This window comes from Rhea americana, unplaced genomic scaffold (genome assembly GCF_003343005.1).
Source record: "Rhea americana isolate MKP2758 unplaced genomic scaffold, rheAme1 scaffold_161, whole genome shotgun sequence".
Classification (NCBI taxonomy): Eukaryota; Metazoa; Chordata; class Aves; order Rheiformes; family Rheidae; genus Rhea; species Rhea americana.
This window is the reverse complement of record NW_028185717.1, coordinates 1,391,737-1,419,082: the sequence shown is the minus strand read 5'-3', so window position 1 is coordinate 1,419,082 and position 27,346 is coordinate 1,391,737. Positions and strand designations below refer to the sequence as shown.

At 42.9% G+C, this 27,346-nt stretch overlaps 1 protein-coding gene across 3 annotated transcripts in view; it reads right to left on the bottom strand.

The window, feature by feature from the left end:
• The window catches only part of WDR7 (WD repeat domain 7), a 151,316-nt gene that overhangs the window by 33,082 nt on the left and 90,888 nt on the right, over positions 1 to 27,346 (bottom strand). For all 3 annotated transcript variants that reach the window (XR_014895260.1, XM_085300171.1, XM_085300172.1), the window contains 5 exons: positions 22,634 to 22,820; positions 12,497 to 12,614; positions 11,028 to 11,177; positions 9,969 to 10,051; positions 3,076 to 3,175 (listed from right to left, as the gene is read on the bottom strand). Coding sequence is in view for 2 of the 3 variants with exons in the window: in XM_085300171.1 (XP_085156297.1) it covers positions 3,076 to 3,175; positions 9,969 to 10,051; positions 11,028 to 11,177; positions 12,497 to 12,614; positions 22,634 to 22,820 (638 nt within the window). In the remaining variant the exon portion in view is untranslated. The remainder of the gene's footprint in view (positions 1 to 3,075; positions 3,176 to 9,968; positions 10,052 to 11,027; positions 11,178 to 12,496; positions 12,615 to 22,633; positions 22,821 to 27,346) is intronic.

Here is a 27,346-nt window from a genome sequence, read left to right as displayed (position 1 = left end):
ATTAGTCTCAATTAAGGTATACCCTTGATGATAAGCATAAATGAAAAAACAAACCGTGCCCCCCACAATATGTAATTCTGATGTCTATTTAAAAATAGCTTCCATGTGAATTATAATTGGGTAACTAACAAAACTGTCATACATACTTCAAGACCTTTGCTTATGAAACTCTACACGTTTACTAAATGCAAAATTATTTTTATGGCTTCGAAAAAAGATTCAAGCATTGTCATTTCTTTTTAAAGTAGGAATGATTAAGTAACTTATTGATACTGTATTTCTGGCAGCATCATTCAAGAAATGTGAACAGAAAGAAATTGAATGAGCTTAAGATAGAAACTGGTATGCGTTGGAGAAATATTATTCTTGGTAGAAATATRGAAGTAATTAGGACAGAAAATGCAACGGTTCCAACAGGAACCACAGGAACAACATTAAAAACACCTGAGCTTTTTTGAATTTTGAAACATTATTTTCTGCTATGCAACCCTAAACTTACTTTAGGTCTGCTGAGTGGTTTGAAACTYGCAGCGGTGAAGAATAACTGAAGCAATCAGAATCTAAATAAGAAACCTGTATCCAATAGATGGCGTTGCCCCCTAATAATCATGCATCTGGCACTCACCAGATTTCCCCGATCTTCCCAATAACAACAGAAGCTGCAAATGACGCTGCCCTCATTACCCTCAAAGCCCATCTCCTCAGCCAAGCCCCTCTCTGCCTTCTAGGACCTATCTAGAATCTTATTAAGAAAGTAAGAAAACAAGTGTTTGAATATTCACTAACATGTCAAACCAGCTTACAGAATTATTCAGACAATTTACTGATGTAAATCTGGACTTAGTTCAGGAGCCTAATACAGTGAAATGTCAACTAACATGAAAAAGTGAGCCCTTATGGATAAACAGCTTGCAAACATCAGCTATACACACTCTCCTACAAAACAACCAGTGGTTACTATACAGAATTCATTTTAAAAGCACTGGAGGGGAAAAAAAARTGGAAAGCCGAGAAAGATAAGGTATTTCAGCATGCCCTCCAAACTAAGGGCAGATCAAGCCAGAGGGAAGATCTTCGCTGAAGATTCAACCACAGACACACAGGTAGCTCCAAGCATACTTTACTGTCCCATCTATCAGCACCTCTGGTCTTCTGTAAAYAATTTTAGACCACTGGATTGTGTAAAACGTTTTACGGAATCACGGTGAATTCATCCTATCAAGAAAGACATCCCAGAATTACCCCATATATTAATACACACCTCTGCTTCCCTTGGAGCCATTTAATAGATGAATCTGAAGTTCAAAACACAAGGATGCTAGTAGAGCATAAATACATGGAAGAACAGGTTATGCACCATCCTCCTTGTCCAAGGAAGGGTACAGTTGTGCTTTTTCTTTTATTTTTTTTTCCTTTCTCCCAAAACATTAGCTAAGGATTAGCTAATTAGTTTGAGATACCAAAATTTCCCAGCCTTATCTGGGTTTTGTGCCCTCAGTTTTCAGGGAGATGATGCACAGGGAAGGGAACTGTGGTCCCTGTCTCTTAATGGCCAGAAAGAGATGTTCAGTAGCTGGCTGCCTCATCGCGTGGGTTGCTGAATGCTTGGGAAAGAAGTGATGCAGCAAGCACAGCCCCTTGGTGCACAAAAGCACGAACATGTGCTTGGAAAGAGGAAGAGGAGCAGCTGGGCGCAGYACAGGGCTGACCTTTGCCAGGGCCTGATGGCTGGACCTCAGGACAGCAGTTGTTGACATGAAATGATATGAACTCTGATGAATGAGATATAGTAGGAGTCGAAAATAATGCAGCTTACTGTAATGGAACATATTGGCCATCAAAACCAGGCCAGCTGTCCAAACGTAACCAAAGGATCAGGAATCCGCACACTCAGAACACAAGTMATTTTCTTAATTTTCAGTTATCTCAAAATAATCATGTCAAAAATACTCCCTGACACCTGACATATCAATACGTACCATTTCTTGTGGACTGATTTAATAGTTAAATTAAAACACAATCCAGATCTGAAACAAGATGGAACCAACTACTGATACTACTTGCTAGCAATAGACAGCTATTTRTAAAATAAATGTGGCCATCTCGGCTTCCACAGGATACCCGTCTAAACAAAAAATACCAAAGCATATAACATTCGCAGCTACTACACATGGGAAATAAAACTCAAAAGTTAGCAGCAGAAAATGAACTGCCCACGCRGACCTAAGCCTGTGGTTCTGCCAGCCAAGGACTGAGTGGCACTGTAGATTCAGCTGCAGATACAGCTCTCCTATAATGTGCATTTTGCAGGGACTAAACATGGAAGATTTTAGTCTAAGTTTAGAAAGAAAAAAACATTACATTTACACAAAAAACCCTAGAAAGAACTAATAAAGTAGATTCAAAACATGTATATTTCAGTATGTATATATATTCTAAATTTTATACAAAAAGCTATTGAAATTCATTGAGAAGTAATAGTTGACCACATATCACAAGGAATAAGAAAGAATATTACCAATACATTTTCCTGAAAAGATGATGGAAGATAAATGCTTTGTTATTTAAACATTTTTACTGTCAAGCAAATTCAAGTAAAGGAATTATTTCAAAGTTATCCTTAGATATATCCAGTTCTAGGCCAGTGGTAACTGTTAAGAAAACATGTAACTTGTTTAATATCACAAGAGTGAAAATACCTCAAACCTAAGCATCACGTTGTTTCACAGAGAGGAGTTTTAGGAAAGAAAAAAATAACCATGTTTTCCTCATACAGATAGATCTACTTCTAGAACATCTTTTTCTTAAAAAATCARATCTTTTATTTATTTCAGGGCCGAGGTATCACCTAACTTTAGGCTTTTATTATTAACCCATCTGTGGCACCCATTCAGTTCCAGTGAATGAAGACAGTAGGGCTCCATATACTTTGAGTCCTTCATTAAACTATTGATCCCCTTAGCATTATCCATAATGCTCCAGCAGCTCGGCGTGTCAACCGATGCCGCGCTGGCTGCTCTTTCCTTTCAATAACTTGCACACTTTATGGGGAGGAAGTCACAATGATTTATTTACCTGACATTTCCCAGTCCGGATGTCGTAGAGGGCCACTGAACCATGGCGAGCTCCAACCGCTATTCTGTGACTCCGCTCATAATAGCTGACCATGTAGAACCTGAATTGAACATTATAACAAGTAACAGGTGAGATCCGACCTGCCTGCATGATGTTAAAATTAATTTGCAATGCCACTGGGTAATTAACATTAGCGCTAGAACGGAGATTTGATGCACAAATCCATCAGCTTCCAGTTTTCATTCTTGGCATTTAGCAAACAAAGCCAACCGATATTTGATATTATTGCAGAACCATATAAAATACTTTTATCACAGAGAGTGAAATACTTCTGCTGAGTTTAATAAAAATCTAAATAACAATTTTAAGCGCTCTGAATGTCCATGTGTATATGTTATTTATAGCTTAATACCATCACAACGCTGGATGTCAAATGGTTAAATAAGACAATCCTAAAGCCCTGGAAAAAGTTCAAAACATTTCTCCTTGAAAATCAAATAAGACAGAATGAAAGAAAGGGCAGGAAAAATATGCAAATTCATAAACTTTTGTTTGGTTTTAAAGAAAGGACAAGTTACCAAAGTCTTACTAATCCCGTAGCATTCTTCCAGGTGAAGAAGAACTGAGGAGTATGTGATACCCCTTAAAGTTCAGTGCGAGTACATGGCATTAATTTGAATTCAGGTAATTTTAAAATTCAAGGGATTTGAAACACAGGAGAGTTTTAAAATCCTTATTTCCATTCAAGTGTTTGGGAATATCAATGTGCCTTTTTTCTAAGTGGGATCTTTGAAAAGCATCTACTGTATTTCTGGTAAATTTTAATTTTACAGTTAGTTTTACAGTAGCAAGTTCTGCCAGAGATGGCTAGAAACAGTCTATAAAAATGCATTGCTGACCGTATTTATGGCTTGAAACAGCAWTACCAGCCATATCTTACCATGAGCTACTGCCTTTTTTCCTTAAAGGACTCCCAGAGCGCTATAAAACCTGCTCTCCGCCGGGCACGCCGTTCCTCCCGCGCCCGTTCCCGCGGCGCGGGGCGGCAGCCGGGAAGAGAAGCGGCCGCGGGGCTCGCTCCGGCSGCCGGGCAGAGCCGTCCCCGCAGAGCTCGCCGGCACGGCGCCCCGGGGCCCGCAGCGAGCCCGCCGCCGCCACCACCGCCGCGCGACGCGGTAAGCAGAGGACTGCGGTTTGCATCCCCGCGAGTTCCYCGAGGCCGCCGCACCGCGGGCACACGCCGCTCGGCTCCTCCAGCGGACTCGGGSAGACCATCCCCGACTGCTCTGTGCAAGCGCACAGCGCTTCCCCCTCGCTGCACCTAAATGCCACTTAGACAGAGAGCTGGGTCAGCGGTTTCCTCAAAAAGAAAAATCCATCAGTCCACAAAACAAAAGAGGGCTTGGAGAAAAAAGCTTCATGTAAACAGACATTTTTGAGTTTAATTTTCTACAAAATATTCCTTAGTCTGACATTCAGCTGTCAGCTCTCAGTCTTCACCTTTCACAGCTTAGCACTGTGTCAACCACCTATACGCTTAAACATTTTAATCCTTCACATCACTTTTTAAAGCCTCTATCTGGTACAATTTAATAGAGAAGGATATGCCAATATATATTTAGACTACACCACAAATTCTTTTTTGCAAGTCTAGCTGATGCATCCATACCGCAGTTGGCACCTTAATGGAACCTCTGCTCTGAGTGCTGCTCTGTCAGTGCTTTTAAAAGAAACTTTAGTCAGCCAGAAGGCAACGTACTTCACTTAACTTTTTGAGGAATTCTGGTGGAGTGAAATTAATGGTGCTGCTACTGCTGATACAAGATAATGCTCCAAATTAAAGAATAAGCCGTACCTTGTGCATACCCTTCCCTCCCATATTCAGAAAATGAAAACTGGTGTATGTGAAGATGAAGGGCAACGTGGCCCAGCCTTCCCTTCTGATCCTTGTGCCCTCAGCAAGCTCTTCCACCCCTAGCTCCACTTCACCTGCAACACGGGTCACAGCTCCCAGGGGGCTGGGGGACCTGCTTCGATGCTCGCAAGCCATTAAAGTGGATGGTCATGGAAGAGGCTAAGCGCCTGGAAATCACGCTGCAGAGGGGGCATCTAGCATAAATCAACTGTGTTAATGACTGACTACGGAAATGATCTTCCTTCTTCCACCAACCATTTCGTAAGCATGCGGAAATGYGAAATACTTGGGAACAGGAGGGTTCAGGCTGGGCTCGGGCAGTCTGTGTTTGCTCACTGCATCGTGGGCTAGCAGCAGCCCGACTAGCCAGCAAAGACGCTATAGGTCCAGCTTGCCACAGTCGCGTTAACATAGAACTTGACAAAACCAACGTATAACGTACAGCTGAAGTTCTCTTGCTTTGACACTTATGACAGAGCTACTTGATGAAAGAAGTGAGACCGTTCTGCTGCAGCACGTGAGCAAAGTGACTGCAACTGTGGAAAGTGCAAGAAAAGCCAAGCAGTCATTTTTAAAACAAAAATGTTCCGTGAATCTCTGCCAAAGATTTTTTTGCATCAATTATAGAAAAGCAGAAAGGAAGATTTCTGTTGACACCCACATAGATGCCCAGGTCACCTTTAACATGCACCAGGAAAGCAAACAAAAGCAAAGCCCCGAACAAAGCCATCTCCCTCAGCTCAAAGTTTCCTGGATGCTGGTTAAAGAGACTTCGTAAAGACGACTGCAGCCGCTCGACAAAGCCACTCGCTGCACCTCTGCGCCAGGGTCTGCCCACGCGGGCAGCGGCTGTGGGGCGGCAGGAGAGCGGAGGAGCTGGGCATTATGGACTTGACCGAGTCCTCAAAACCAAACCCAGAGAAAACTCGACTCCCTTCCCAACTGCCAGCAGGGAACTGGGGGCAAGGAACGCAACGGAGACCTCGCTAGTGGCATGCTGCATCTGTGTTCAGCTGCAACAGCGGTGAATCTTTGGCTTCATTTCTTCAAAATTTTATGCAATTTTTTATTTTTAACATCTAATATCTTATTTTTTTTATACATGCAGAACATCACAGAGCTATTGAGTTTATTTTCAGGGATCGGGACTTTTAAACACTGGGAGCCATCTACGAGGCATGGTTTACAGAGGTAATATTCTTTTGGCCTTCTAAAATTACAAATGTCATGTATTCATCAAATTTCATTAAATTCAACAGATTTTAGCACTTTGTTCTAATTAAAGACTTCTGTTTGGATCCATAAAGAGGAGAAACAGTGCAAAAAAAAGAAAGTTAAGTGTTCACTAAAAACAATTTGCTGTTTCCTATCATGACACCATTGTTAAACCTTAGTTTAGAACTGCAGTATCCTGGAATCAGAGGGGGCCTGGACTGCGCTTCAGCTATTCTGCAGACACATTTCACGTTGTGTTCTTTTTTCTTCCCTCCTGTGGAACAAGGYTTTTTAGGCTTTCTTTGAGCACTACCATAATAGCACCTGAAACTGTTAGGCTATAACTTCCTGAATTTTAGTCTCCAAAACCCCGGCAATAATCAYAATATACAATGTTAATGGGCAAGTTTGCTTTGGCTAATCCTTGAAGTTCTCTTCAAGACTGCTCCCTAGCAGAAAGAAAGGAAAAATAGTTGTTGTTTTAGACTTAACGTAACTTCTTGTGTGAGAATATATAGAAGGCTTTGGATCAACAGTATATACTAAACACATGATGCTATCAAGCAGATTCCATCAGAGACTACTCAGATGTATGTAACTGCTGAATCTGGAAAATGATCAAGTTAAACAGAGTTATGCTGCCCTCAATATTATCCTTCAAAAATTTTTTTAAACCTCAAAAATATTTCATATTCACTGGATTCACTCAATACTTTGTTTTGATAAGAAATGAGTTTACATAGAATGTGCCAAAAGATAATAAACTTGCTTATAAAAAGTAACACTTACAGAGAAAGCAAACATACACCCTAATCATACACTATAAAATTTGTTGCAAAGTGATGGATTTACCTTATCACCACCAGATGGGATTGAGTCACATTCACAGCAATTAACAGCACGACTGCCACATTTGTACAACAGCAAAAAAGAGGAAAAAATTAGAGGAAAGATAATCTGGAGCTTTAACCCAGCACAACGCTGCTCATGGCCCTAGGTTTTACTGTTGTACTAGAATTAGAACATCATTCCAAAAGATCCAGCATATGCACCAAACAAATGTTTGTCTTTATAGTTACTGAAATGGTATTTCCATAATCTTATATGAGCAAGAAGAGCTTGCACACCTAGTAAAAGTATTTAGACAGCTGAATGATTTAATCACAACATCTGTCCATATAATACGGTACAGCAGAAAGAGCATTAAGATATTAAAGAATTAGTAATGGGATTATGTCAAAGTATTTCCAGTTGGAATCCCTCCAGAGTTCAACAATTTGCTAAAATCTTATGAAAATTTCCATTGGGCTGAATGATCAGACCAGAGGGGTGCTGTATCATTTTTACAATGGCTATAACTATGTATAATAGGAAATATTGCTAGTAATTTAACAAAATTTTAAGACAACGTATCACTATAAAGGTACAACTGAAATAGGGAGATTTTTTGCATTAATTCCCACTTGCCCTTACACTTATATTTTAAGTTAAGCCTTTTAAAGTATCAAGAAAAAGGAAGATTACCTCTATCAGTATCTTAGCTGTCAACAGGATAATAGTTCTTTTCTTGAAACTATTCAATATTTTAATAGCTTATTAAGTTAAAATGTAACACTCGACAGATGAATATTTTAATTTATTGGTTGTACTGGTTTAATAGTATAACCAGGATATCTATAACAGTCTAAAGATACTGTAAGTGTTCACATTTTATAAATCACATTTTATTATTTAAAAGTACCATTTTAAGAACTAAGTAGAACTATTCTAAGACAGAAATGGCTGATAATGCTCAGCTCCATTTGAAGGTCAGTGGGAGTCAGCTACCAAACTACTGCTTGTGCCTTCCAGTGTCCTCCAAGTTGCCAAGCCACCAGCAAGGTGAACACAAACAGGAAAGCTGCTACGCTTCGCCTTCCCTTTGATTTTATGCAATTAATGCATATTATCTCCATAGATAATGTCCAGAGAGCAAGAATTTTAAACGCTCTCTAAACAAGTTACACACACAACAGACCGTGAGACAGCTTTAAAGCCACCAGCAGGGCTCTTTTGATTTTGGGAGGTTTAATTTCAATTGAATCCTACGCATCCACCGTGATGTGTTTTTAAAAAACAATCGGGTAATACCCTTTGTGTCCTACTTCCTGCCACATGAATTAGCAACCTGAGAAGGACAGGCCTGTCGCGCATGAGCTTCTAGCTGAGGTCCAGCTTTTGTTCCCTGCACCCCAGTTCTGTTCATCTTTCAAAGATGCCAGTGGGAGAGTAGTAAAACCTTTACAAACRTAAAGCTACCAAGGAGCTTGCTCAAGTCTTTAGAGCCCTGTTCAAAAATGCTGAAGAAAGAAAAATGAAAAAGGCACTTTACAACACAATATCTAACCATCCGAGAGAACTAGGCAGATGGGCAGGCAAAGAAAATGATGTGGGCAATCAAGGGAACAGGACAACTACGCAGCATGGCGATGCAGGCCTTACTCATTAGACAGGCCAAAAAGTGCGGAGCACAGCATGCTCAGCTGGTGGACGCCTGAAAAATCTTTGCAAGGCAGAAAAAACAGAGCTCTGTTATGGGAAGGCATTTGGTACTTTGTATTTCTTGTTATCTCAGTTTTACTGAGCTTTCCTATGGGATGGCTGAAGTACGAAGCTGTGTGAATAGCACAAGAGGCTTGAAAAGCATGGAAGGCCTTAAAAATTCATATAACTGAGATGAGAACCCTCTCTTTTGCCTTACAGCCATGCTTACATATGAGCAAAACTGCACATCTAAGCTGTTATCTTACGACTGTGCCCTTCTGTCCACTGCTAGGTGGACTGCAGGAGTTGGTTATCGCCATAGAAAAAATAACATTTAATTTCAAAATTCTCCATTGGAGAAGGTTTGRGAGAGCAAATCAGTCAGGCTCAGCCCTCCTTCTGAATGCAATGTAGATCTGCTGTTTGGTGAGACTCCTGGTGTGAGAGCACGCTTTGCTGCGGGATGATGCTGTGCCAACAGATCATGCCCTGGAAATGGGTGAACTGGGGCTTTGAAGAGCCCAGAGACCACAGCACACCTGGAAATCTTATTCGGGCACCCATCTTAAACCTGCCACTCATGGTTTACTCTCACCATACTAACAATCAATCACAGCTTCAAAGAGTTTATACAACTCTAGACACCTGTACTGCACTGGAAACACCCCACCAGCAACAACTCCCCCAAAATCTCCTAAACCAAACCCCTATTTAATGCTGTCAGAGGTTGACGTAATTTTATTTTCTTAGTTTTCCAATCTCTACTATGGTGGCAACTAACTCATTGAAGCAGGTTGTGATGATTGGAATCTAGAAGCTAACCTGATAAGTATATTATTATCATCAATGTTGCCTCAGGAAAAAAAATCAGATGTTTATAAAACCTTTGAAAGGCAACTATGGAGTCAATCTGGTCAGCTTCTGTGGCTGTTCCAGTGGTGCAGCTGGGAACTATGAAGGGGGAGTAGGACAGAGTTTTTCAAGAGATTGCACATTTTCCTGTGTTTAGATTTTTTAATACTAGAACTTCAAATAGCTGTTAAAGCTTTTCTCTTCTGATCCACATCTCTGTGAGATGTGCAGATTTAGAAACCTATAAGGACTTAGAATTGTGCTAAAAACCTTCAATACATATGATGTTTGCAAGTATTATGCAAAAGATTGTTTCACTCCACGGGTAACCAAAASGAAATATTTCTAAATTCTTTTTCTTCATGGTATTCTTGAAAGAAGAGTTTACCTGCAGATGGCTGGAAAGCATTCCTGAAGACCTTTTTTCTTAACTAAAGATCCTTCAAGGCAATACATGATGATGTCCATAACCTTGGAAACAAAAATTATGCTCATTTAACATATTACATTGTGTATTTCATAATAAAAGTTCAGAACAGGTAAAAACAGAGACTTTCTGTGGCTGAAAGTATCTTATACCTAAGTTTAAAATATGATTGGGATAAAACAGAAACCTTGTCTTGCATGTAACGGAGTTTACAACAACAGTGGTACTGGTGACTCGAGCAAACATTTAGAGTAGCAGTAAACAATTGCAGAACAACAGACTACTGGTAAACATGAACTGCTGGAACCAAGTAGCTCTGTTGTGAAGAGAGCTTCTGAGCACCAATACCAGTGACAAGAATTGATTACGTCACCTGTGACATTCCTTCAACAATATTCATCAGCACCAATGAATACAAAACCCCCAAATGTCCATGGTCCCTCAATGCATTCAAGCATTACTGCTACGAGCACACTTACAGCTCCAGAAAATTCTCCTGCTCATTTTTTTTCCAGTAATGAACACCTATCTAAAATTGATCTAATCTCTTCCTCTTTTTTCACCTCCTTTTTACACCTTCTTTTTATATGACCCACAGGAGTAAGACTACTATTCTCCTCTTCTCTCTCACACACACTTCCCTATTTAGCAGCTTCTTTCACTTGAGCCCCATGCCTGGAATCCTGTCTTTAACTCGTGTTGAAAAGTATCCACCTTTTCTCTTATTACTTTCTGAAAAGATACTCTCTTACAAGCTCCTTGGAAGAACAGAGTTTCTCTTAACAGCAAATAAAGGCAAAAAACAGAACAGGAGGTGAGTCAAGCATTATCCCTTGGTATCACTCTTTTGCTTCACCCCACTGAGTATTTCCTACAAGTGTTTCCTTCTCAGTTTTTAAGATCCCTGAGAAAAACAACATGGCGTTCCCTGCAGAAGGAAATTCTGCAACTGCTTTCCAGGCCAATACATTATTCACTGCTGCATCAAACCCACAGACAGACATGGCACACAAGTCTTACCTCCACAAGGAGGTCCACCACATCAGTAGGCATCTTCTCAATCAGTATTTCGATGACTCTCAAGATCTCTCCTTTAGCCCGGGCGAGGGTGGTGGTGTGAATATTCTGCTGGGACTGTGTGTTGGCAGCCAGGGCCGTGTGCCTGTGCACCTACCAAAGAGCAAGACCACACGTGAAAACCTGGACCCTCTAAAAGCCCTTTAGCCATGTTCACCGGGGTGCTGTTGGCTAATTCCTAACACACTTAGAGTGTCTAGTGAGAATGCTCCTGCAGGGTATTACAGCCTCATCATGTATTTCTTTTTTTTTTCCCTCCACTTTTCTAGCAGTTTTATATACGTGAAAACAAAACACATGGGCAGTGACAATTTTTGTTTGCTCATCACCCACAAGTCTGATTGCACTTTTGACTCAGTCAGTACAATGAAATAACTAGTCCAACATCTAATCTAATCAGATCAGGTCTGAGATGACGTTGGTAAAGAAAGACAGCCTGAAGTATTTCAATTTAAATAGTAATTATTTAAAATTACATTTTGAAAACCATACCATTTATAAATAATGAAAGATCTTATGGCCAATCCAGAAGTACTAATTTGCATCCTACAGCATCACAAAATAAATATTTTTTAAGACATAAGTCGAACATAAAGCAGTATGTTACTTCAGGAGAATCTGTACTATGCAGGAGGCTTTGCTTTACTTTGAGACTTATGGGTTATCTCCCCATCGCCCTGTTACTAGTCCTCACTAGTCATTAATGCTTATCCTCCAAACGCTATTTAAATGAGGATTTAACTTCTTTGAATAATTCTTAATCCTGTAAAACTGAAGGTCAAGGTAAGCAAATGCCTGGGTCTTAATTTCTTTACATCATTTTCACATATTTGTACACATTTCTATAGGCAGTAGACGGCTGTGTTATAATAGACATTTTTTGGCCTGACACTGAACATCTCATGTCCTTGAGTGAGGCAGAAGCCCCAGCTGGGACTTGGGTTGCCTGGAGGAACCCTCAGGATGAGGATGCCTAACCCCCAGCGCACTCCCGCCGGGCCCTTCCCCCTCACCCTCCTGCTGCTAGGTGGCCGCTCCTCTTCACTCAACACTTAATATGCCATCAGGTAGCATTGCCATTGTCCAAACAAGGGATAAACAAAGATCTAGTAGGATCTGACACACAACTATCCATAGGACTTTGAAGTCTGCATAGCCAGCATAGCAGGATACAACAAATTAAGCCCATCAGAGCTCATCAGATTCAGTTAAGTATCAGGGCTGCCATGGAGCAGGGGTGATTCAAAAGACCAACATTTGGGAATACAAGAATTACACTTGTTTTTCCTGCTTTTTGGTGCAGAAGGGAAGGACATCTGATTATTTAGTTCTGTCCGATGATCTTGGACCATCAAAGCACACAAGAAAGCCTGTGAAACTTGAGACGGATGCTTGGGGCAAAGCTCCCTCACCTCCTTGGCGATGGTGGTGATGAAGGCGGGCGGCCTGGCCGTGGCGATGAGCGAGAGCGCGTGGCGTGCCGAGCGGGCCGAGTCGGCCGCGGGGCTCAGCGGCAGCCCCGTTGTGATGCTAAACAGGCGCCAGACAAAGAGGGGGAAGAAAAGAGGCATTAGAAATATAGAGTGCAAAGATTAGACACAGCTTATAATGTCAGCTCAAGGTCAACGGGAGCACTCGAACAGTTAGAATATAATGGACTGCCAACAATAAGCGGTGATTAGGGGCCAGGGTGTTCTATCATCACACACAAAATCGAATAATTAACCATGAAGATTGAAAACAGTATGTGCATCTGTCCAAAGTGTTAAAAAGGCCTTGTTAACAAATTATCCGTATGTATTGAATACATATCACAAAGCTGAGGGCAAGGCAAATAAAGAATGTCTTCCAAAGTGCTTGTTTTGTTTTATTCTTTTACAAAATTTTAAAAGCAGGCTGAAAAATATACTGTTCATAGTAATTCTACTTCATTTTGCTAAGCGCTGGTTACAGGAGAGCAAAGCAAGCAGCTTCCTGAAAAACTACAACCATTAAACCAGTTAGATTTTCTTTATTGCATGATAAGGGTAATAAGATGAAGACAGAGAGACAACCCCATACCTTATGCTTTCTACTTACTGAAATTATTCAAATACGCTTTATAATTTCTAATACAGCAACCCTCTAATTAACAGTAAGCGATTAATCTGCACAGAGCTTTTCCATACACAGTGTTTTCATTTGCTGTGACAAGGTAAATGCAAGAAACAATAAGTAATAGATAACTTCATTAACCAAAAACGAAATCCAGCATTTGGCTAATGACAGAATAAATTCCCCGACAAGATATATTGGCTATTTTTGTCTGACAGTTTCCTTCCTTAAGATGTGCTATTTAAGCCACCACCGCTACCCATGCCCTAGCAGACTGCGGGCCGGTTAGGCTGCTTGTACGATACCCAGCAAGGCTGCAGATGCCTCCTGCCCTCCCACCGCAGGCCATCCAGAAGGTGCCGGCCGCAGCTGCCGAGACGCAGGCGCCTCTCCAGCCAGCATCTTCCTGCACGCAGCAACCCCGGCTCGCACGGAGACGTGTTACCTGCCTCCAACAGCAGCGCTAAAAGCCTCTCGCCCAGCAGCTCTTGAAGGCATTCGGGTGACGCGAGCTGCAGACTCCGGGCCAAGAAGGCTGTGCTGGGGCAGCGACGGATGGCCGCCATGGGTGCCTGCGCCTCCGCGGGCGAGCACCTCCTGCCCACGGCAGCACGGCAGAAAAAGGGCAGGGAAGGAGCTATGGGGCGAAGCAGGAGGAACACGCTCCCCATGGAGATCAGGGCTTCTACAGAAGAGGGGAGAACACCTGGGAAGCAGCGTTCATGGAGATCAGGGCTCCTACAGAAGAGGGGAGAACATCTGGGAAGTAGTGTTCATGGAGACTGACTGTGAACACTTAACCTACCTACAAAGAAAACTTTCTCTGACGTGACTACTGTAGCAAGGGAAGAGAGGCCAGAAACCACTGTTTGCTAGCTCCAGAAATCCAATGTAACGTAGTCYGACGAATGCTGTTACAGCCACACCTTCTCCAAGAACAGTCCTAGAAATCACTTAATGAAGCAAACACAGCGCAAATGGAAGGTGGTTTGTTACGCCCAGTACCTAGCTGCTGGCATCAGCCGGCCTCTGGAGGACACGGCAGCTCCCGCAGGTCCTGCTGCACTGTCGCGCAAGGCTGCGCGCGGGCACGCATGGAGACCTCTGCTCCGTGCCCCTCTGCACAGAGCAGCCACGGGTTCATGCTTATTTGCCTGCTAGTTTGGGGACGAGATGAGGATTTTGGCCTTCGAGGCCTCAGCTGAGGAACACTGGGCCGTCTTGCTCTGCTTCTGAAAGAAGACCCTCAACAACAAGTCCAGCACAGCGTTATGTACGGCAGGGCCGTGTGAACAGGTCCCCCCTGCTTAGCACGGTCTTCCAGACCGCAGGAGTGCAGGTCTCCAGCCCCCGGTCACCTCCGAGCCAAACAGAAAACTGCAAGGACCGATTCTGGGGAGGAAGCGGCAGAACAGGCACCAGGGCAGCTGCCAAGCCAGAGCGGGGGGCCCCTTCTCTTCACTGCTCTACCCAGAGGTTAACTAACAGAAAGGAAGTATTAACTTGTAAAGAACACACACAGGTTTGCTGGCTTTCTGTGAAAACATTTTCTGCATATAGCTATGCGCAGCAACCAGCAATTACTGGTTTTGAAGATCAGAGATGAAGCCGAAATTCTCCTTGCAAGACTGCTTCTCCAAACATATAAATATATGTATGGGCAGCACTAATTGGCTAAACAAAAAGGCATCACAGTTTAAAGGAATTTCTGCACCTCAGCTGTTTACATTACAAGCATATGTGAATGCTAACTGTGAACAAAACTGAAGCTTTTTGTTACAGTAACTGTGTCGTCTAAGTGCACTTTAACAATGCAAGATAGCTTTTATTGCACAAAAAAAGATAAAATCTACAGCCTTCTCCACTATCAATGTGATTTCAGACGGTTTAATACCTTAACAGATGTACATGAGATAAAAATACATTCAGTAAAATCTGCACCAGGCCAATGAAATAACCTTATCAAGGATCTGCAATTTCAGAAAAATCCCGTGCGTGTCCAAGCAGAGGGGAGGGCCAGTTCCCCGAGCTACCACGCACCGCGGCGGCGGCAGCCTCCGCCGCCCGGCTCGGCTCGGCTCGGCTCGGGCGCCCGCACGCCCTCCGCGCGCTCGCTGCCGCGGAAATCCGAGAGCGGAAACGCGCCACTGCAACCGCCCCGACGGGTGGGAAAAAGCATCCACACATTTGTTCAATCTCCAGAAACGTTTAAGTCAATCTCTCTAGTCTCCTTGCTAGTGTTCGAGATCTTTTTGGCTAAAGCAGAACAATATTTTGTCTTCTGCAGAAGATTAGCCCAGACTTTAGATCAACATTACTTGGAAGTGGGCCTGTAGGAAATCTACATTTTCAGAGTCGGGACAGAAAGTATGAAAGTGTTTTCTCAACGCTTTAACGAGAGGACACGTCAGAGAACGGAGGTAAGAGAAGCAAGCGATGTGCCGCCTCCCTGGACGCACTGCAATTCCCGTTCGGCGCTGCTGGAAGGGGTCTCTTCTCCCCAGCGCAATTCTATGGATTAGAGGGAGGGAAACAGTAACATAAGCTTAAAAACACAAATATCTTATTGAAAACTGTYTTTTTTTTGTAGAGGATTTAGGTGCCATTTGGTAAGTGAATAGCTACATTATTAAGCTCCGTAATTTTTCTGTTTTTTAAATAAAGGAAAAGGGAGAGGAGAGAGAAAGAGATARGGAGGAAGACGTGTCTATAGAGGAACATACGTCATCTTGATTTTTTTAAATGTCTTTTAAAACTAATCCCATAATCAACCCTGATTTTATGTTCTGAAAGCCTACAAATGAAACACGCCTGCAAAGAGCTTCACTGTGGTTTAAATGTTCACTGCCAAATTATTTTTTTCCTGGAGCAACTGCAACACAAGGTAGGTACTGGCATTAAACAGACTGACTTCATGAAAACACAAAGCAGCGTTTACCATCATTTTCTTTCCCCTTCCTCACCACCAGCATCTGCGTTAAAAATAGATTTYGAAAGCCAATAAAGTCTCTGCAATCACATTATAAAGATGTCCCCAAAACCTTTTACTTGTGTACAGCTTAAAAAATTACGTACGAGCTATACCGGTAAAGGCACGAAACGCAGGACGAAGAACAAGACGGCACCGAGCCCGACCCCCGCGCGGACCGAGCGCCTGACGGCGACCGAGCCCCGACGCCGCAGCACTTCGGCGTGCAGGGGTCCGCGCGTTTCTGCCCGCGGGGCTCCCCCTCCCGCCGTGCCGGGCGAAGCGTGCACGCTCCTGAAAAGCAACAGGCTTCCTGYTAATTCATCAGCCTCGCTCCGCAGTGGGAGCACGCGGCCGGAGATTAACCCCCTGCGGCGCCGGGCCAGCTGGCCGCCGCGGCGCCTCTCGGGGAGAAGCTGTGCCGCGGGCAGGGGCGAAGGCAGCGCGCGGGGCCGGGGCCGGCGCTCGCAGAGGGGATCTGCCGGCGGGCCGCGGCGAAGGCAGGGCTGCGGCGAAGGCAGGGCCGCGGCGAAGGCAGGGCGCCCCGGCGGCTCGCACGGCGAAGCGGCGCTGCCGGGCAGCGCCGAGCTCTCGGCGCTGGAGCCCCGCGGCCCGGGGGCTGCCGTGCCCCGGAAAGCACGGCGGACCGACCTAGCTGGCAAATCGGTCACAGAAGYGGAAAACCTGGATTTAAACACTTCACCGACTTTTACCTTCGGACTTTTTATCTAATTTCTTAAAGAAAAGCTGATTCTCCTTAGCAGGTACAGTTTGAAGCTCATTTTTAGGTTTTTGTCAGCTTTTCATTTTGTGTTCATATACCTTATTTAAGTAACTTTATTCATAACAGTTCATCTGAAAAAAGGTTAATATATTGGGATACCATGTTCAAGATTCACCCTCTTTTTCAGTCTTTCATTACTCCGCATTTGGATAGAAAGTGATACTCCTAAAATGTACAAAAGTGTTTGAGGTTCTTAAGCAGTTGTGCAGAACTGACTGAAAGACACATGGCCAAAAGGTTATTTTAAAACACGTTCTGATAATTTGAGTTGCTAACAATAATTATGCCTGCTTGAAGGGTGTGAGACTTGGTTCAATTCAAGAATCAATCGACTTCATCCACTCTCACATCATATGAGAGAAAACTCCTCCCCATAAGAATATTACAGAAATGTCCATTTCCTGACACTGAAATTCCTTGCAGAATTTCAGAATTGAAAAATTCTTTATTTGATCTTGGGGCGGGGGGGGAAGCTGCTGAACCGAATGGCTTGAGCGGTCATACTCTCCCTGCACTCTTTCCCAACCCAGTAGCACAGTCATTCTCACCAGTAACCTCAGTAATTTGACCTACTTGGAATTTTTGGAAACTGATATACTATTTGAACAATGTTTTCAAGGAAAACATTGAGTAGAGAGGCAGGATCACCTCTCGACCTGCTGGCAACACTCCTCCTAAGGCAGCCCAGGATACCATTGGCCTTCCTGGCTCATGGTCAGCTTGGCAATTGAATTGAACTGATGGCAAAATAAATGGAGAGGAATTCAAACGCAGAAGGGATGATGCAGCTCGCCCCTCAAGCTGGGCTGCAGCCTCCCGCCACTACCGGCCTCCAGCACAAGGTAACTTGCAAAGTCACCCCTCGGATCACGTACCCGAGGCACACGTCTCCTCTTCACATCTCAGTTAAGGCTGTGTCCTGAAGCTCTTCCAATGTATTTGCAAACGGTGGAAGTTCCCACTATATACCCCAGACTTGCATAGACAGAACCTATACAAATGTAGAAGTATGGCAAAGCTTTCCATTAAGCTAATGGGATGTAACCTATTTATTTTGGTGCACAGAGAGGTATAAATATACAGATAGATTAGAATTCAATTGTTAATTCTGATGCATTATATCATAATCTATATCAAACTGCAAGCTTGTAATTCAAAGAGCAAATTTTACAGACCAAATGATCCCTACAGTCACCCATGCCTCCAAAAATCAAAGCCTAATTAATGCTAGAGAAATACTGTTGACGCTCCTGAGCGAGCAGCTTCACACAGCCTGGCTGCCTCGCGCAGCAAAACCTGCAGCCACTGGGCTGAACAGGGGAGTGGAGCAGTTATAAATACCAGAGCTCTGGGGTTCAGCTCTGGTATTTATTTAATTCAGAGGAGGAAAAAAAGGAAAACACTGCTTTTTTTTGGTCAATAAGTGCAATTTTTACAGTTTTGCTTTTAGAGGGACCAGCCTGACACAAAGCACCCGCTGCTGCTCTGCTCCGCGCCGTCGTGCTCCGTCGGCAGTCACTACTGTACCTGTCGCGAACGTAACAGGCCATTTTCAATCTAAATCTTGTTATGGATTAATAAGCAAACACTTTCTCGCTTATTATGCAATTTATCATGATGAAAATTGCACTGGGCTCCTCAAGGCTACACGCTGATACATTCATTTATTCAGCGCGCTGTGTATAGCAAGCCAAACTAATCTTTATGACAGCTAAGGATGCAACAGCAAGAGGAAAATTACTTTCTGAAGAACTGTATTCACTTGGTTTATGTAAGTCTGCATTCAAATACAGTAGAACTTATTTGACTCTCTGGGAAGGTAAAATATTTTGTCTTCTTGTGTCAAATTAAAAAAAAAAAAAAAAAAAAGATGGAAGGTCAGCCAAACAACAACATTCACCCAATTTTTACGTATTTCTCCTTTAACCCCCAACAAAACAACCATTCATTCTTCAATATTTGGAGGAAATTAAATACGCTATTTAGCATTGGTAATGCCTACCTTTATACAATGTAAAAGAAAGTTATAAATCTTAACACTCCTATAGACTGACGGTAAGAGGCATATATGAGAATAAGGCAACCCTGTCAGTCCTTATTGTACGTATCATTACAATTGTGTGCTCGCTTATCAGCAAACAATTATAAATATATTTATAAAATGCAGTCCATTTGTAAGATAACACTGTAGAACTGTAAACTCTGAAAGGAGAAAAATGAATTCTAAGGTTAAATGATACAGGTTTCTAAAAGCATTCACGGTGTTAAATGTTATTTCTACAAAGGAATTTTTTGACAAAAATAAAAGAATCTAAAAATATGAATACATAGTTTAAGTGACAATAGTATTTATAATTAAAAATATTTCTGATTATAAGGCTATTTACATTTTCATATCATGTCACATAAAAGAACAACTTTTATTGTGATTTAGCAAATAAAAGGCTTAGAATAAAACACAAAACTGGCTAATTCTTTGAGGRTACAAATTCCCTCAGTCTCCTTTAGTACCCAAACTTATATTACCATGGTAGTACTGTACACAAGAATATATATAAGTGAACCAAATCCCCTCCTTATTCTAACCACACAATTATATATGCACATGACTATTCACTTGATTACTGACCTACTGCAGTTTAAAGTACTGCAGACATTTACTTCTTTAGAAATGTAAAATATCCTTTCCCTACACATTTCAGGATGTATCCAGAAGCTTTGATAGATAATAACAACGCCACAAAAAAACCTATTACTTGCTTAAAAGTGAACCTCTGTATTTATGAAAAGAAATACAGTAAAAATAATGGCTAAATAATCAGCTATGACCTCTGCATTTTTAACTGTGAGGTTTGGTAGTATTTTTTTTTCCAAAGTAAAAATCTCTAAAAGAAAATTTCAAAGCCCATGTATACAGTCTTCCTTTAGGAATGAAATTATTTCCCCACTAATGAGTAGTTTACCAATTAACACTTAATAATCTCATTAGTGATATTCCTTATTTAGAAAGCACTATATGAACTAAAAATTAAAACAGAAACATGTTTAAAATACCAATGAACATTCACAGAGTGCTTGGAATGCCAAATAGGAAGCGCTGTATTTTCAATTGCTGCAAGTTAGGAAAGCTTTACCGAAATAAACAGCGTCATCACAATTCACACGCCCTGAAGATTTTGTTTCTATTCTGCATGGAAACACAGCGCATAAGCACATATTCCAAATTCAGAACCCCAAATGCAAAAACTCTCTACGAATTTAAGAATATTAACTTATTTACTGACAAAAATGTTTCTGAGATTCTATCAGAAAGGCCATCAATGTTTTCTCCATTTTGTGCTGAAAGTCACTGCTTAATAGATGTAAATATTTTTAGTAGTAGTTATTTTCTAAGTGGATGTTTGCAACACTTTAATACTATAATATTAATCCATACTAACAAGCAAGTAAGTACTAAATTTGTATTTGCTCAATTTATATTTGCTGAAGAAGGGCATCACAACACGTCCAAAAGGATTCCAGGTGACACACAGAATAAGGCAATCCCTGTCCCAGACGGGAATGGGACAGTTCAGGGTTAATTTGTTCCTATGCAACAGCAGTGTATATAATCAATATCTTTTTTGCTTTTAATGGCAAACCTTGACAAATCCCTGAGAATTTTATCTTGACAGCACTCTTGTACAGTTACTAATATTTTTCAATATTTGACATTAAAAGTAAAAAAAAAATGTTGATTATGTAAAGCATAGCATCATTGTTTTATTTTACAGAAACAGGCCACTGTGGTTGCTTCTTATATTTACTACATTTTGTTTAATACAAAGCACAACCCCTTCTTTTGCAAGTTTATCTTGAGTGGTTTGCTTTATGTGATAAAAACTAAATTAAAAAAGATAGGAGGAGATGGGACTTTTTAAAAATAAAATCTATTCAGATAGAGATTTAGAATAAACTTGAGACAAGATGATCAATTTTACAACAAACAATAAAAACAAGGCCAGGGTTCTGCTATACCGCAGAGCCCGTTCCTGTGCAAATACGCCGGCTGCCATTAATCACATTAATGGTGTGAGTAGAGACTGTTCATGTGAGAATCGGGTCCCAAATTGAAATTTATTGCATTTGGGCCTCAGATAATAAAGTCTGCGGATGCTCAGTAGAAATACTACCCAGCTCCTGCAGAAATACATACGTTGTAAAAAGCTAAAATTTCAGACTCCGGTCGCCCGACCGCGGAACGGGTCCCCCGCTCACCCGCGAGGCTCTACCGCACGCGCCGCTCTGCTAACACGATCGAGCTGCGAGCGCCCCGGGGACGCCCGGAGAGCAGAGGAGGCAGGAGGCCCCCGGGCGCACGCCCCGCTCCGCGGCGCCGACCTCCCTCGCGAGCTGGCACCCGCCGGCTCCCGCCGCCCGCTCCCCCCCTCGCGGCCCGCGGCCAGGCCCCGAGCAGCTCCCCAGCTCCCCTGCGCCCCGGGGCGGGCGCGCTCAGGCGCCCCGGCCGTCCTCCCCTCGGCCCTCCCGCTGTCTTTCCCCCCCAGCAAAGCAACAGGTACCACGCTAAGAAATCGAACGAACAGGGCATTCGCTAGCAGCGTACTTACTTGGATGTCTACCGGGTAAAGACAAATGAAGACCAACTTTCAAACCACGTATCCTACTTGGAAAAATAACCATACTATTTATGAAAGACTAAACTGAGTTTTTCTTAAATTTGTAAGCTCTGATCTTGAAAATTTTCTTTTCTTGGCCCTATAGCAGTGGAAAACTTGATGACCCTGRGAGAAGAGGAAGGTAACAATTTTCTGTGATTTAACAAACACGAAAACAGGGCAGGTATGGTAATGGCATTATTTGCCAATAAATTCAGAGAAATGATTCTTGTTTCATCTATCAGCATTAAGTTGAGTAAAAYTACTTTTCTCTTTTAAAAACACTTTTTAGGAAGAACATACAGCTGTCCTGCGTTTTACAGACAAGTTACTACAACATGGGATAGATGTGCTTTCAAGTTGTAGAAACCTAGTGATGTTTAAATGTAACGTACATGCATTTGGTGTTCCATGCACAGAAAATRTAAGTTGTATTACGTTTTTAGTGCACACTTTGTGCCAAAGTGACAGACCTGAGAAATTTCTCCCCTGCTTTAGTCCCAATCACAGGTTCCTAACTGAAAGATGATTTTGCCTGGGAGAGGTGGGAAGCCGGACAAGGCCACACACCACCGAAACCTTTGCWTAGGCCGCTGCAAGCTGTCCTCTGGCCCAGGAGACAAGTAGTGGTCTGCTGACTTTATGATTTCTTAGGAATCATTAAATCCTCAAATTACCTTGATGCTGTTTGTGAWCTGGATTAAACGGAGGAAAGCAAAAATCTAGATGGCCGAGAATAGTGATCTTGTACAAACCATTCTGGTAACACCGCTAATGCAACGCCTACCTTTTCCAAAATACACTAGCCGAGGTAACTCACGTTCCAGCGTGATGGCTCATAAAACCACGGAACAAAACTCCACGTGTTGAGACTTACCGGTGAAAAAAATACTGTCTGCAAGTACCAGTTTTATGTTTCAGAACAGGTAAAAAGATATTATGTTAAAAACGAAAAGGAAAAGAAACAGGGGAAAGATATTTTGGTTTCTGAAGGCGTCCAGCTCAGACCTGCTAAGGAGCCGCCCCGGCCGCCCCGCGAGGTACCTACTTGGCGAGCTGCTTCTCGGCGTCGGCGCAGAGCTCCAGCAGCCCCATGAGCACGGCGGAGACGTCCATGTAGGGCTCCCAGACGGTGAAGCCGCGGCCGATGAGGTCGATGGCGGTGCGGCGGATGGTGCTGTGCGCGGGCAGCTTGGGGCTGGGCGGCTGCAGCAGCAGGAACGTCAGCGCCTTGCCTGCCGCACACAACGGGAGAGAGCCGGCGGTGAGCGGGAGCCGGGGGCCCGCGCGCGCCCGCCCGCCCGCCGAGCGCGGCCAGCGCCTCGGGGCGCGATACAGAACAGCGTCTCCAGCGTGCAGCTCCCCTTGGCAGGCGAAACTAACTTTAAACAGCATTGCTAGACTCCTCCTGAGGGCTTCCGTATGAGATGGGAAGTCCGACAGACAGGCAGAAACAAAACCAAGGCGTTTTTTAAAAAATTAAGTTTTAAAGCACTGTTGAAAGACATGTCTTACAAATGAGAAACAGCCTTCAAATAACACAGTTATGAAGGAAGCAGTTACTGCTACTTCAGGTGCCCTAAACAGAAATTAGGCTTGAGGAYTGCAGTTACAGGTGACAGCAGTTTTCAGGTGCACGTGAGCACGGGAGAGATGAGATGKGACTGAAGGCGCTGCAGCCGCCAGCCGCGCGGCAACGCACGCAGCCTGAGCGCGCCGGCGTCTCGGGCCGGCCAGGAGACCCGGGCAGGCGCCGCTGCTGCCGGTCCTGAGTTGCAAACGTAGTGTTTTCAGCATAAAAAAGCCCTGCTGAAGTCAAGGTACACAACGTCCACTGCTCTCCCCTCATCTACCCAGCCAGTGGTGTCATCGTAGAAGGTATCAGATCGGTTAAGCAGGATTTCCCCTTGGTGAATCCATGCTGACTGCTCCTGATCACCTTCTCGCCCTCCACATGCTTGGAGATGACATCCAGGATGAGCTGCCCCATCACCTTTCCAGGGATGGAGGTGAGGCTGACTGGCTTGTAATTTCCTGTCCTTCTTGTCCTTTTTGRAGGAGGACGCAGGAGATTACAGGCCTGTGGATTTGGTGGGAAAGGCAAGGTGGAGAGCAAATCTCAAGCACTTCTCTCACGCAGGGGAGGGAACTAAATTCTGGGCCATCTTTGTCACGTGTGAGGGCTCTAACCACTCAGGCACCAGCGGGTGGAGAGACTGCTACCTCCCCTTTCGGGACCCCTCGTATCTGAGCAAGCAAACAACGGCCCAGATCTCCTGCCTTTACGGAAAGGAAGGAAAYGGCACTAGAAAGAGGGACAAAGCTATGATGCCCCAAACAAGGCCCACGTATATAAATTCTGATCCTGGTTCTGCCTTTTCAGAAAATGGCATTAATAACTTCACTTAATAAATTATTTTCTCATTAAAATAAAGGTAATCATACATTAATAAAGGCAAGTGACAGCTAAAACAAGAAATACTCCCAGATAAAGATAACTTATCATTATTTCTACATAGTTATATGCTACCTCTTTTAATAACGTTCATTCAGTTTTCTACTGTGATAGAGATAACCTATTGATTTTTGTAGGTTTTTGTTTAGTTTTAAAAGCCATCTTCTATGAGTTGCTTGTTTTGTGTATTACGTAAACTACCTGTCATATTTAGCAGTTAGAAAAGCCAAGGACAGACAGGCTTTTCTAACAAATTCACATTAAACCCTTAAATATGTAAAACAAAAGAAGAAATAAAAAGTTTCTGCTTACAACAAGCAGGCCACAAAGCTTTAATTTGCRTGACTTTTATTTCTCAACCATAAGGATCTTGCTAAAAGCCTGACTACTCAAACATTACTACAATGACATATGCCTACCTTTTGCACAAAACCCCTCCTGGTATTTCTCTTGTTGATGCTCATCTTGGATAAATGGAGCTAAAGAAAAAGATGAACTAAACAAAAGTCGTTCTGCTGCCCGTTTCTCAGTCTGGACATCTTTGTTTAAGCTTTGACTTGGCTTAAATGAACGAATTAATATTGACAAAAACATCAACTAAGCTAATGAGTTGTTAGTTAAGGCAATAAACATGTCACATTAGAGTCAGCGCAGTAAAGAGGTAATTAGCCCTGGAAAAGCCCTGCCGATCGGAGCCGTAGAGCTCCTTTGCGCTTCACCTTTGAGCGCGTCACTCGGGGCAGGAGCAGCAGTGCTCTGCTAACGCCAGCTCCCCGACGCCTTCACCTTGCAGCATGTCACCCAGGGCAGGAGCAGCAGCATGGTGCTAATGCCAGGTCCCTGAAACCTTCCCCTTGGAACGCATCACCCAGGGCGGGAGCAGCAGTGCTCTGCTAAAGGCAAGTCCCCGACGCCTTCACCTTGGAGCAGCAGCACAGTGCTAACACCAGGTCCCCAAAACCTTCACCTTGGAGCACGTCACCCACGGCAGAAGCAGCAGGACAGTGCGAACACCAGGTCCCCGACGCCTCCACCTTGCAGCATGTCACCCAGGGCAGGAGCAGCAGTGCTCTGCTAATGGCAGGTCCCCGACACCTTCACCTTGAAGCACGTCACCTGGGGCAGGAGCAGCAGCGCTCTGCCGATGCCAGGTTCCCAATGCCTTCACCTTCGGGCACGTCACAATTCAGAAAAGACTGTTCCAGAACTGAGTGTCATTTCTCCACATATTTCTGTATTTGCTTCTACTTTTAAAAGGGCTGATATATTTTAATATATTTTGAAATTGCTAAATCAGATTTTTTTTTCTGTTTTGCTGTAAATCTTTTGGCTGGAACATCATACTCTTAAGAAAAGAAACCTGACCTAGATCATTTTTAACGTAAGTAACTTTTCATGATTCACATGTACCTTCTGCTATAAAAAGTCATTAAGAAAGAAACCTACCAAAGCTTTTTTCATTAAAATTAGGGTGTGATTTACTAGACAAGACCACTACAAGGAAGAACTTAGCAGCAATGTAGCTCAGGAAGTAAGTAACATTCCTGAATATATTTGTATTAAAATATCACTTTGTTTCATRTGTTTTATTCCACATTGCTAAACACAAGCCACAAATACATGGAAATAAAGAAATGAGTTAAAAAGCTACAAGGAATTCTGTCACGCGAGAGAGGAGACCACCTTGTTCGCCTAAGGGAGCAAGTGCATTTATCAGAAATTCCAAATCCAGCCTGAAGTCTTCTCAATAAATACACATAGAAAGATAAAATTCTGGACACACGCTCTGAGGCGCTTCCAGAATCCAGGGTAGAGAGAGCAAGTCCGTCAACTTGCCGGCATCTACCTGGCGGCGGGGGAAGGAGGGCGAGAGCCGGCAAGGCACAGCACAGTAGTCCCAAGGAACCCCTGCCTACTCTCCTGTTTTTGCGTGAACAGTAAAATAAAGGTCTTTGATACTATGTCATTTTTATTAATGAAAATGCAACCTGAATACTAATAAATATTCAGTTATTTTGAATGCATATACCCCCTTGGATTTCTAATATGTCTTTTCTTGCTGAATCTCAAGAGCTTTAAACATATTACAGTGGTCAGCACTGTTATCCCCATTTTGCAGATAGATTTAAAAAAAATTAAATAATTTGCTCAGGAAAATCAATAGCACAGGCATGAACAAGACACCGATACTCTGATTCCCATTCTCGTAATTTGCCACAAGATCAAAYTCCAACTAAATAAAAATGATAGACACCAAGAATATGATTGAACTTGCTTTGCATCTTTTTCTGATTTTGTAGAGGAAAAAGGAATTGAAGAGTCTTAGCTCTAACTAATTTTTCAGTCTTCCCTCTGTCCCCATTTCTGTGGGCACAGTATTTTTCTACAAGAAATTAAATCAAATTGTCACTTTTTCTGGATGATTTTTTTTTTCGATTTGACGTGTAAATGTGTGAAATGCCAAGAGAAAGAGAGAAATATAAATTTGGATAGCTAGGTTAAAAATCCATATCCCGTCATCCCTTCCTACTTCTGGCACACTAAATTTTTATTACATCTCTTGTCTCATCTTTAAGAGAGGTATAAGTCAGAGGATATTTGTTAGGCCTATATTAAAAAAATGACATGCTATATTATTTGATAATGTGAATAATTTGAAATTTTATAAAGATGTAATTATGAAAACAATTTTTTTATACTCACATGCAATATCACATGTACTTATTTTAATAGAACTTATTTTCAGCATTCTTTTTTGTCTTTAAAGACAATTTTCACAATTCTTTTTTTCAACTGAATTTTGCTAGGAGAAAATTCCCTTTTTGCTGACTATCTCCAAGTCATTTCTGCACCAYCCTTGCAACAGGTACAAGGGCCCCAACTCCTATAGTAATTTCAAATTTGGCATTAATAAGTAATATTTTTATTTATTTTCAAAAGAGTGACCTTAGAGTATATTAAGAAGCAAAGCAGTTACTGTGCAGGACAGTAATGGAGCTGGCAAATTCAATTTGAGTTGTTCCTGTATGAGAAGCAAAAACAACCCCCCTGAACGGCAGCAGCCCGTAACTGCTAGACGTCGCAGCAACGACGCTACMGCGCCGCTGCACGAGTCCGCAACAGCGGGCGGGCGGCAATCCCGGGCGCCGCCGCGCTCCAGGCCGAGCGGCGCTCCGGCCGCAGACAGACAGACGGAGAGCTGTGAACGCCGGGAACGCGGCGCAGCCGTTCTGCGGCTGGGAGCAGACGCGGCACCTACCAGGTCGATGCCTGCAGCGCGGCTCACGCAGGGGCTGCTCCGCTGCA